The sequence below is a fragment of the Scyliorhinus canicula genome, chromosome 6, assembly GCF_902713615.1.
Source record: "Scyliorhinus canicula chromosome 6, sScyCan1.1, whole genome shotgun sequence".
Classification (NCBI taxonomy): domain Eukaryota; kingdom Metazoa; phylum Chordata; class Chondrichthyes; order Carcharhiniformes; family Scyliorhinidae; genus Scyliorhinus; species Scyliorhinus canicula.
The window spans coordinates 183,969,680-183,982,075 of NC_052151.1; the positions used below are offsets into that span (position 1 = coordinate 183,969,680).

The following is a 12,396-nucleotide window of genomic DNA, read 5'->3' on the forward strand; positions in this document are numbered from 1 at the left end:
CGAAACCTGGCAGGCATCCCCCCCAGACCCGGCCCTCAGCTTAAATTGCTGCCTAAACTGTCTCCAAATCTTCAATGTGGCCACCACCATCGGACTCACCGAGTACTTTCCTGAAGCCATCAGAAGCGACGCCGTTGCCGTTGCCCATGCCCACGCCCCCAACCTCCTGCACCAGCCCACCTCCACCTTTACCTACAGAGCCACCCCCTCCTTGCTTCAACCCCACACATCCTCCGCTTTCAGCGCCTAATAATAATGCAGCAAATTTGGGAGGCCTAATCCCCCACCCCCCACACACAAACCTATCGTCCTCTCCTCAGGCCCACCCTCCTAATTCTGGCTACCTTCCTCCCCTCCCCCTCAAATGAACGAGGTGATTAACTTGTCCACCCCCCTGAAGAAGGATTTTTTTTAACATTAAGGCATTTCTGGTTTTATAACAATAAAATGCTACACTCCTGTATGTTTCACCCAATGCCTGTGTCTATGTATTTACATTGTGTATTTTATGTTTGCCCTGTTACGTATTTTCTTTTCATGTACGGAATGATCTGTCTGAGCTGCACGCAGAAGAATACTTTTCATTGTACCCCGGTACACGTGACAATAAACAAATCCAACATCTAATATCTTGCAACTATATTGAGTGGGGATATGGGCCTGTACCCACACAACTGGATTCCTATCCTTCTTTAGCAGCAACGAAATAGAAGCCTACCCCATCGTTTATGGCAAGCACCCCTCCCTATCACATCTTCAAACATTCCCACTATCAGCGGCGCCAACCTGTCCTTAGATTTCTTATAGAATTCAACTGGGAATCCATCAGGCCCTGGCCGCTTTCCCTGCCTGCATCCTCCTAATTGCCTCCTTCACCTCCTGCTCACCCACCAGCCCCTCCAATCTTGCTCTGTTCTCCTCACCTCGAATACTCCAACCCGTCCAGGAGCTCCCTCATCCCCTGCTCCTCCCCCGGTGGCTCCGACCTGTATAGATCCTTATATCAGGAGCTCCCCCATCCCCTGCTCCTCCCCCGGTGGCTCTGACCTGTATAGATCCTTATAAAACTCCTTGAATATTTTTTGAATCTGCCCCGGGACCATCACCAGCTTCCCCGCCCTATTCCGTTCCCGAACTATCTCCCTCTCCGCAGCCTCCCTCCGAGGATGGCAGCCAGCGTACACCCAGCCTTCTTCCTGAGCTCATAGACCGCTCTCCCCTCACCCTTCTCAACTGGCTCACCACGTTCTCCCTGGACAATTGGTTGAAGCTCCTTCCTCGAGTACCCCACATACTTTCCATCCACCCCTCAAAAAGCTCCTCTCTCAGTTTTTGCTGCTCCTCTCTCTCTCCTCCTTATTCGAAATCACCTCCTTATTGAACGAAATCACCTCTCCCCTCACTACTGCCTTCACAGTCTCCCAACCCCACATATTCCTCGATCACCTTCCCAAACCTATCACAAAGCTCCAGCCCGCTAACAGCCCCAAGTCCATTCTCCACCCGGCCTCTGGGCTATCTCATTCTCTAAAACCATATCCAACCAATGCGGAGCATGGTCCGAAAAAACAATTGCTGAATACCCTCGCCTCCTAATCCCAGTCAATAGCGCCTTCCCCACCATGAAAAACCCTACCCTCGAGTACACCTTGTGTACCGGGAGAAAAGGGCCAGTCAGTGCCTTCACCCCGTCCCCCCACTGACTGGGCCAATCAGAATGGCTGAGTCCTTTGATCCTGAACCATATTCCAATCCCCTCCCCCACTATCAACTCATGGGTATCCAGATCCAGGTTGGCACCCAGCAACTTCTTCACACAACCCACATCACCCCAGTTGGGGGTATATACGCTCGCCAGTGCCATCAACATCTCCTCTAGTGGCACCGTCACTATCACGTACCTGTCCCCCTGGTCCGCCATCACCTTTTCCACCTGAAACCTCACCCTCTTGCCCGTAATACCGCTTCCTCTTGTAAACTCCTCTCCCAGTATCAATCCTATCCCCTCATTCTTCACACATCCCAGGCCCATCTAAACTTGTCCAATGCCACCCCCCCCCCCCCACATTCCCATTCACTAGCCAACCTTCACTTGCTAGTGTGGAGGCCCCTGCCCACTCTCCCCTCCTTCCAATCCCCTCCTCCATGACCCAGTCCCTGGAAACAAACTAAAATAGTGCAAAAACCGCATCCCAGAAAACCGCCATAACCCCAAAGCCCAATATAATTGGAACCAACTATAGACTAGAATTACCCTACCCCTGTTAACCAACCCAAAAACCCAGCTGGCTTCCCCCACAGATACAAAGCAAAAATCAACCTGAAACAAGAGACGAAAGGCTAAGCACATTCCCCATCCTCTCGTTCCCCATCCTCCGCCCCATCCTCCCAGTCCCCATCCTCTCGTTCCCCATCCTCCGCCCCATCCTCCCAGTCCCCATCCTCTCGTTCCCCATCCTCCCGGTCTCCATCCTCCCGATCCCCATCCTCTCGGTCCCCATCCTCTCGGTCCCCATCCTCCCGGTCCCCATCCTCCCGATCCCCATCCTCTCGGTCCCCAACCCCCTAGTCCCCATCCTCCCAATCCCCATCCTCCCGGTCTCCATCCTCCCGGCCCCCATCCTCCCAGTCCCCATCCTCTCAGTCCAAGTCCCAATTCCATTCTTATCTCTCATTTCAATTCCAGTCCTTCGGATTTCACGAACGACTCCGCTGCCTCCACCGTCTCAAAGTAGAAGTCCCTCGAATTGTTGGTCACCCTCGGCTTCATCAGATAGACCACGCCGAATCTCACGCTGTTACTGTAGGGTGCTGCCTTCACCCGTCAGAAGGCCGCCTATCTTCTCGCCAGTTCCACCGGCAAGTCTTGGTATATTTGAGTACCAACGCCTTCCCACTTCACCTCCCACCTTTGCTTCACCCAACTCGGTACCTTCTCCTTGACATGAAACTTATGGAAACAAATTATAACTGCCCTTCATGGCTCGTTTGCTTTTGGCCGGGGCCTGAGCGAACGATGAGCCCTGTCTGGTTCATATCAGGAAGGTTCTTCTTCCTCCCCCAGTAGCTCAGCCAACATCTTTGTGAGGTACTCAGTCGGCCTCGGGCCCTCCATTCCTTCAGGCAGGCTCATGATCTGTAGGTTTTGCCACCTCGACCTGCTCTCCAGGTCCTCCACCTTGGCTCTGAGCCCTTTGTTAGCCTCTGCCACCCTCCGCAGCTCCTCACCCATCGAGGTGAACTGCTCGCCGTGTTGTGACAGAGCTTCCTCCACCCCCTTGAACTTCTCTCCTTGTTCCCGTACCTCGGCCAATGTCTTCACCGGGACAATCGCCTCCACCACCCACTCCTTTATTGCAGCCATCATCTCCCTCCGCAGCACCTCAATGTGCTGAGTGAACTGCCTCTCGAATTCTCCAGCCATCACCTCAGTCAGAGTTTCCACTGTGAGAGGAGCGGCCCCACCCAGCGATCCAGCCTCTGCCATCTTTCCTACTGCCAGGCTCACCCGTTCACTTGACGTCGAATTTTCACTCGCCCCCTTCTTCCCAGTAGCTTTCTTCTGGATCTTCGACATTCCCCACCTTCCTCATGTCTTCCTACACCAGCTGATTCAAAAACTGCCCCTGAAACCGTGCACTAAAATCCATAATCCAGAGTCTCGTGCCGGAGCCACCCAACATGCGACCTCCACCTACTTTCTGTCACCGGAAGTTAGTATTCCTGTATCTGTAACCACAGCAATGATAGAGACAAGGTGCATCACTGACTGACATCCAGTGCTGATGGGGCACAAACAGTGGGTCAACACTGAGGGGCTAGGGTCTGTCTCCCGGGGTGCACTCGGCTTACAGAATTACTGACAGAGAACCCACAGCCAATGAAACAAACGAGAGATAATCTTTCATACGGAATGATCAGAAATTGTCAGGAAGCAGAGCGGAGAGAGAGAGCTGTTTCCACCTTGAGGGTCTAGTGGCTTCTCTCGGGTTATCTCCGAAAAGCCCCACCCGACAGGAACCAATCGCTGTTGGTTGCCGGGCAGAATTCTGTCCCTGGCCAATCCATTGGCCACCAGCCAACCAATTGAAACAAACCCCTCCAACCTCTTGGGAGTCATAAAGTCTTTTGACCAAAATACCAAACTTTCGAACACAGTATGCTTTTTGACATTTTGAATTCCTTACTTCCTCTCCTCGACTTAAAGGTATGTCTCCATTAATGATCCATGGACCACAAAAGATAAAGAGAATATAAAATAAATAGGAACGAGGAGAATGAACAGGAAGGGCCCTCACACTATCAAAGTTAATGCTGCACAGATCTGTCCATCAAAGCTGCACTGTGGCTTTGTGGCCAAAAGTATTTCTGATCCTGACCTGCAGTCGATGTTAACATCTGCTTTGTCTTCTCTCACTAGGCGATTGCTGGTTTCTCGCTGCTGTTGCTTCGCTGACTCTTAATCAGAAGATAATGGGCCAGGTTGTTCCTCTGGAACAGACCTTTGACCGCAATTATGCTGGAATCTTTTACTTTCGGGTATGGCAATTGAGGTCCTGAAGACAGAACTGTGGTCAATGTCGATAATTAGTCTCCATTGTGAATTGTGCTAAGGAGGAATTAAGCATGAGATGAAGCATGCGGTTAGTGAGGAGGAAGTGAAAGAGAATGAGAGGGGCAGGAGGAGGAGGAAATGGGGAAAATGGCAGAAAAGAAGAAATGAAATAACCAAAAGGTGCAGGAGAGAGGACAACAAGAAGTGAAGAAGAGAGGTCAAGGAAGAGAATGATGGAAATCATAGGACTTAAAATGAAAATGAATGTAAAATTGAAAGGATAAAGAACATCTTGCTATTATTAATGCATTTCAAGGCTGTGCCATATCAGCAGCCAATTAATTATTTGGAAATGTAGTCATTGTGGGAATGTTGATAATGAAGCAGCTGATCTGTGCAGAAATCCTGCAACTGGCAATGAGATAAATACCAGATAATTTAGCTGCAATTTTAACAAGGGAGCGGGCCGAGTGAGGGTGATACTGCTGATTAATCATAGAATCATAGAATTTACAGTGCAGAAGGAGGCCATTCAGCCCATCGAGTCTGCACCGGCCTTTGGAAAGAGCACCCCACTTAAGCCCACACCTCCACCCTATCCCCGTAACCCAGTAACCCCACCAAACCAATTTGGACACTAAGGGCAATTTACATTGGCCAATCCACCTAACCTGCACGTTTTTAGACTGGGAATCGAACCTGGTACCCTGGAGCTGTGAAGCAGCCGTGCTAAGCACTGTGCTACCGTGCTGCCCTATATAGTGATCAAGCTTCAAGAACAAAAATGAACTAGAACCGAGGGGATTGAGGTCAACATGCACAGAGCAATAAAGAATGAGGGACGAAAATAAGGAGGATGGGGCAAAGGAGGGGAGGGAGGGGTGAAAGAGGGGAGGGAAGCATTTTTAAAATTCATTTTAATGGGCTTCCCTGTTTATGGTGTTTCTTACCCATCCCTAACTGTCCTTGACAAGGTGGTGGTGAGCCGCCTTCTTGAGCAGCTGCAATCTCTGAGGTGAGGGAGGGAAAGAGTTTCTCCTCATATCCTCATATACTCTAGTCATTGATATCCACATCCCAGGAATGAATAAAACACACCTATCAAAGCAGCTATCATTTTCAATATCTCTGTTAACATAGAACATAGAACATAGAACATAGAACAGTACAGCACAGAACAGGCCCTTCGGCCCTCGATGTTGTGCCAAACAATGATCACCCCACTTAAACCCACGTAACCCGTATACCCGTAACCCAACAATCCCCCCATTAACCTTACACTACGGGCAATTTAGCATGGCCAATCCACCTAATCCGCACATCTTTGGACTGTGGGAGGAAACCGGAGCACCCGGAGGAAACCCATGCACACACGGGGAGGACGTGCAGACTCCACACAGACAGTGACCCAGCCGGGAATCGAACCTGGGACCCTGGAGCTGTGAAGCATTGATGCTAACCACCATGCTACCGTGAGGAAGCTCAACTCCTCCCAACTCCTCAGATACTGAAGCAGTCCACATTGATAAGCAGCAAGACCTGGACAATATTGGGCTTGGGTTTATGAGTGGTAAAAAACATTAGCAGCGCCCGGGTTCCAGGCAATAACCATCTCCAAAAAGCGAGGGAATCTAAACACCTCCACTTGACATTCAATGGCATTGCTATCGCTGAATCCCCCACTCTCAATATCCTGAGGGCTACCATTGACCAGAAGCTAAACTGGCCCAACCATATAAATATTGTGACTACAAGAGCAGGTCAATGACTGGGCATTCTGTGGAGGGTATAACTTACATCCTGACTCCCTAAAGCCTGTCCACATCATTCAGCAGATACATAGGAACGCCACCACCTGGAAATTCCCTCCATGTCACTCACACTTTATGACTTTATAGCGGAACATTTAGAAAGCAGTGGCAGGATCAGTCAGAGTCAGCATGGACTTATGAAGGGAAAATCATGCTCGGCAAATCTGTTGAAATTCTTTGAAGAGGTAACCAGTACAGTCGTCAAGGGACTTTCAGAAGACGTTTGACAAATTCCCGCATAAGAGATTATTGTGCAAAATTAAAGCGCATGGGATTGGGAGAAATGTATTAAGGTGGATAGAAAACTGGTTGGCAGAGAGGAAACAAAGAGTAGGGATTAATGGGTCCTTTTCAAATTGGCAGGCAGTAACTAGTGGGGGACCTCAGCTAATCACAATATATACTAATGATTTGGATGAGGGAACAAAATGTAACCTCTCAAAGTTTGCAGATGATACCAAATTAGGTGGGGGGGTGAATTTTGACGAGGATGCAGGGATCCTACAGCAAGATCTGGACAGGTTGGGCGAGTGGGCAAACCAATGGCAGATACAGTATAATTTGGATAAGTGTGAGGTTATTCATTTTGGAAGCAAAAACAAGAAGGCAGATTACTACATGAATGGTTGTAAATTGGGAGAGGGGAGTATGCAACGGGACCTGGGTGTCCTTGTGCACCATTCGCTGAAGGTAAGCATGCAGATGCAGCAGGCGGTAAAGAAGGCTAATGGTATGTTGGCCTTCATTGCAAGAGGTTTCGAGAATAGAAGCAGGGATGTGTTGCTGCAATTATCCCGGGCCTTGGTGAGGCCACAGTTGGAGTATTGTGTGCCGTTTTGGTCTCCTTCTCTGAGGAAGGATGTTCTTGCTCTCGAGGGAGTGCAGCGAAGGTTTACCAGACTGATTCCAGGGATGGTGGGACTATCATATGAGGAGAGATTGACTAGGTTGGGATTGTTCTCGCTGGAGTTCAGAAGAACGAGGGGGGATCTCATAGAGACTTATAAAATTCTAACAGGACGAGACAGGGTAGATGCAGGGAAGATGTTATCAGTGACGGGTGTGTCCAGAACCAGGGGTCACAGTCTGAGGATTCAGGGTAAACCAATTCGGACAGAGATAAGGAGAAATTTCTTTACACACAGAGTGGTGAGCCTGTGGAATTCATTACCACAGGAAGTAGTTGATGCTAAAACTTTGAATATATTTAAGAGGCGGCTGGATATAGCACTTGGGGAGAATGGGATCAAAGGCTTTGGGGAGAAAGTAGGATTAGGCTATTGAGTTGGATGATCAGCCATGATTGTGATGAATGGCGGAGCAGGCTCGAAGGGCCAAAAGGCCTCCTCCTATCTTCTATGTATCTATGCAGTCTTGAAATGTATCGCCATTCCTTCAATGTTGCTGGGTTAAAATCCTGAACTCCCTTCCTAACAGTACTATGGACCTATACCATATGGACTGCAGCAGCTCAAGAAGGTAGCTTACCAGCTCCTTTCAGTGAAAAAAAGATAACCCCGTCGACACGGGGAGAATATGCAAACTCCATTCCGGATAGCGACCCAGGACCGGGATGGAACCCAGGTCCTTGACGCCGTGAGGCAGCAGTGCTAACCACTGCGGCAACATGCTGCCCTAGCATCTTCTCAAGGGCAATTATAGATGGACAACAAATGTTGGCCTAGCCAGCGAAGCCCACATCCCAGTAAAGAATAAGAAAGGTCTCTCCATAGAACTGAAATTCCTGGTGTTGGGTCGGTAACTCGAGTAAAGTGTGAAAGGAATTTTATTTTCCGGGTTTATTACAGTGTATTATAAAATCAGGAATGTCTTTCTAATTTCCTCTAGTTTTGGCAATATAACGAGTGGGTGGAAGTCATAATTGATGATCGTTTGCCAACCTTTAGAAATCGTCTAGTGTTTTTGCACTCTGCCAGCAATGACGAGTTCTGGAGTGCCCTATTGGAAAAGGCCTATGCTAAGTGAGTACAGACACTCTAACTGCCTACAATCCCTTCATAAAGATTCTCATGTGCCTTTATGACATTTTCTTTTCTCTTATTAACCCTCCTTCGGCGTCTGAGATTTCAAAGCTTTATCTAGATGTCATCTGATTATTTATTTTTGGAATGTGGGCAATATAATCAGGTCAAGGTCAAAATGTTTTATTTTTTCCAATTGAGGGGAAATTTAATGAGGCCAACCCACCTACCCTGGTTTGTGGGGGTGATACCCACGCAGACACGGGGAGATGTGCAAACTCCACACGGACAGTGACCCAGGGCCGGGATCGAACCTGGAACCTCAGCGCCGTGAGGCAGCAGTGCTAACCACTGAGTCACCCTGCCGGCCCGAGGTCAGAATTTAGAACATAGAACATAGAACAGAACAGGCCCTTCGGCCCTCAATGTTGTGCCGAGCAATGATCACCCTACTCAAACCCACGCATCCACCCCATACCCGTAACCCAACAACCCCCCCCTTAACCTTACTTTTTAGGACACTAAGGGCAATTTATCATGGCCAATCCACCTAACCCGCACATCTTTGGACTGTGGGAGGAAACCCGAGCACCCGGAGGAAACCCACGCACACACGGGGAGGACGAGCAGACTCCGCACAGACAGTGACCCAGCCGGGAATCGAACCTGGGACCCTGGAGCTGTGAAGCATTTATGCTAACCACCATGCTGGTTTAGCTCAGGGGCTGGTTTAGCTCAATCGGCTAAATCGCTGGCTTTTAAAGCAGACCAAGCAGGCCAGCAGCACGGTTCGATTCCCGTACCAGCCTCCCCGGACAGGCGCCGGAATGTGGCGACTAGGGGCTTTTCACAGTAACTTCATTGAAGCCTACTCGTGACAAATAGCGATTTTCATTTTCATTTTTTCATGCTACCGTGCTGCCCATTTAATGCCGATCCCCATATTCCCCTGAGAGGCTGGTGGTGAGGCCCTCTGTTGGCAGATAAGGGTCAACCGTGCCGGACATGCCAACTGCAGAAGATTCATGTCAAGGAGCTGCACTCCCCACGACGGCAGTTGGAATTGTGAGCGGGGGGGGGGGGGGAAGGGGTAAATATTGGATAATCCAAAAATCGTGCATGCTCCACCCCTTCACTATGCACCACCTTTCTCAGGCGGGAGTCACACAGGCGTTAATTGGTGCAAGTATTTACAAGCGGGGCCCGGGTGCCATGGCTGCTGAAAGGGAGCGAGAAGGTAAGAAAGCTCTCTAAACCTTTTAGACTTGCTGGAGGTTGGCTGCCTGGGCCACAGGGAGTAGCGGGTGTTGGCACTCCGCAGTGCAATCCTCCAACATGCAGTCTCACTGCAGAGGAAGCCTTTGGAACCCTCCTTGAAACGCTGTCCTTCTCAGAGTCGAGGCCTAACCAGTGATACTGTCAGCTAGCCCACACCTCAGGCCCACAAGGTGTCTGCAAGCTCTGCCTGCCCATCGTGCCCCTGCTCCCATCCACCCTTCCTCTGGCAAGGAAATATAATCAGCTCTCTGGCGCAACCTCTGTGTCACACCCAGGCCTCACATCACATTGCAGCAAACGCACACCTCCCTCACTTACCCCAGCTGTAGGACATGGCCGTACACAAGCCTCTTAGCATGCAGGTGACTGACAGCACACGTTGACCAGCCCCCACCACACATAATAAAAGCAAATTACTGCGGATGCTGGAATCGGAAACCAAAAAGAAAATGCTGGAAACTCTCAGCCGGTCTGGCAGCATCTGTAGGGAGAGAAAAGAGCTAACGTTTCGAATCCAGATGAACTTTTGTCAAAGCTAAAGACAGAGAAAATGCGAAATATTTGTACTGTGGAATTAGAATGAAAGATGAGACATAGCCACAGAAACCCAGGGAAATGGGGCGATAATACCCACAGGAAGCAAGGGTAAGAGTGCCTATGGCAGTCAGAGAGAATTAAAGGTGTGAAAGGCCAAACTGCAGAGAAACTAACATCAGAGGGTAAACTGTGACAGATGTAGATGTGGGGGAGGGGAAGGGAGAAAGATGCAGGAAAGGTGGATAAGATGTGACCATCAATTCACACGACACGTGGTTGGAAGTGAACAGTGGTTTTAATAGTCTTTCAACAGAGCCTGCCTGTGACGAGATGAACTGGCAGGCAGGCTCACGACTGCAAAACTTTATACTTCCGGTTAGTGGGAGGAGCCATGGGCAGAGCCATGGGCGGAGCCAAGGGTGGAGCCCAGTACAAACTCCTCATCTCCCCCTAATGGCAGAGCCGCGCAACTGCTCGTATGCCGAGCTTACATAGACACAGTACATCGGGCGAGATTCTCCCAAAACGGGAGAAATCGTAAAGCTGCCGTAAAACCCGGGCGGGTTTTACGGCAGCGCACCCCTTCCCGACCGGGGACCGATTCTGGTCCCCGGTCGGGGCTAGCAGCCCGACGCCGTAGGCTCCGGCAAGACGGGCTTAACGAAAATCGTTAAGCCCGCTTGCCGGAGTTAGCGCCGGCTGACGCGTCATATGACGTCAGCCGCGCATGCGCAGTTTGGAAGACTCCAATCCGCGCATGCGCGGGTGATGTCATCGCGGTTTTGCGCGAAACCCGCGCATGCGCGGGCCGGGTTGCCCCTCAGCCGCCCCGCGAATGGATACTGCGGGGCGGCGGAAGGACAAGTAGTGCACGGGCATCGGGCCCGCTGCCCGCGATCGGTGCCCACCGATCGCGGGCCCATGGCACCCTTGGCACGGCCGTGGTACGGCCGTGCCAATCGGTGCCATGGTTATTAATAGCGAGTTTGTGACGCCGTTTTTACGAACGGCAAGACCAGGTGTGTTTGCCGTTCGTAAAAACGGCGGAAAGGGCTGGGACTTCGGCCCATCTAACAGCTGAGAATCGCTGCCGGCCGTAAAAGAACGGCGGCAGCGATTCGGGTCGGGACTTCGGCGGGGGGGTGGGAGAATAGCGGGAGGGCGGCAAAAATGTCGGGAAGGCCCTCCCGCTATTCTCCCACCCGTCGTGGGGGGCGGAGAATTTCGCCCATCATTTATAATAACAGTGTGAATTACACGGACTGTGATTCACCACATTCACCCCCTGTAAAAAAATTGAGTCCAGCGGGGGTGATGTGTCTACAAAATCCTAATTACAAGTTATAAGTTACAATTTACAGGTTATAAATCACAAATTAAGTTGATCCGGTGGCCGAGTCGTCCTCTGGGATCGACGAAGCACCGGGGTTGCAGCCTCTTCTGGTGGCTGGGCGGTGGCGGTCGGCGAGGGAACCATGGCGGACTCCGGGGGTGATTCGGTCCGAGCTTCGTATCCGACTGGTTCGACTGGTGACGGGGAGCGCCGGAAACCCAAGGGCACGGGGTTGCGGAGCACGGGCAGCAAAACTGCAGGCATGGGGGCACCAGGCGCGGGGGGTTGGGAGGGGTATAGTGCGAGGGGTATCTCAGCGGAGATAATGTCGGAGTTGGATCCTGCAGGCGCCAGGTCCTGGAGGGAAACAGTGCCCTGACGGCCATCAGGGTACTCTATAAATGCGTAGTGTGGGTTTGGATGGAGCAGGAGCACTCTCTCTACAAGTGGGTCAGTTTTGTGAGTCCGGACGTGCTTCCGGTGGAGAACCGGGCCCGGTGTCTTCAACCATGCTGGGAGCGAAACCCCCGTGGTAGTGCCCCTGCCCCTGGAGAAAACAAATAGCCGCTCGTGAGGGGTCTGGTTGGTGGCCGTACAAGAGAGAAAGAAATGGTAAAAGACAGTTAAAATGAAATGGGATGTAAACAAATGGGTCGAGGTGGGGTAGAGCTAATCATCTGAAGTTGTTGAATTCGATGTTCAGGCCGGAAGGCTGCAGTGTGCCTAACCGGAAGATGAGATGTTGTTCCTCCAGTTTGCGTTGAGCTTCACTGGAACATTGCAGCAGGCCAAGGACAGACATGTGGGCATGGGAGCAGGGTCTTTTGTTAAAATGGCAACAACGGGAAGATCAGGGTCCTGAATGCGCACAGACCGAAGGTGCTCAGAAAAGCGAACACC

At 50.8% G+C, this 12,396-nt stretch overlaps 1 protein-coding gene across 1 annotated transcript in view; it reads left to right on the forward strand.

The window, feature by feature from the left end:
• capn9 (calpain 9) overlaps nt 1-12,396 on the forward strand; it is a 114,321-nt gene that overhangs the window by 24,039 nt on the left and 77,886 nt on the right. The window contains exons 3-4 of the mRNA XM_038800615.1: nt 4,421-4,539; nt 8,215-8,348. Coding sequence (XP_038656543.1) covers nt 4,421-4,539; nt 8,215-8,348 — 253 coding nt within the window. The remainder of the gene's footprint in view (nt 1-4,420; nt 4,540-8,214; nt 8,349-12,396) is intronic.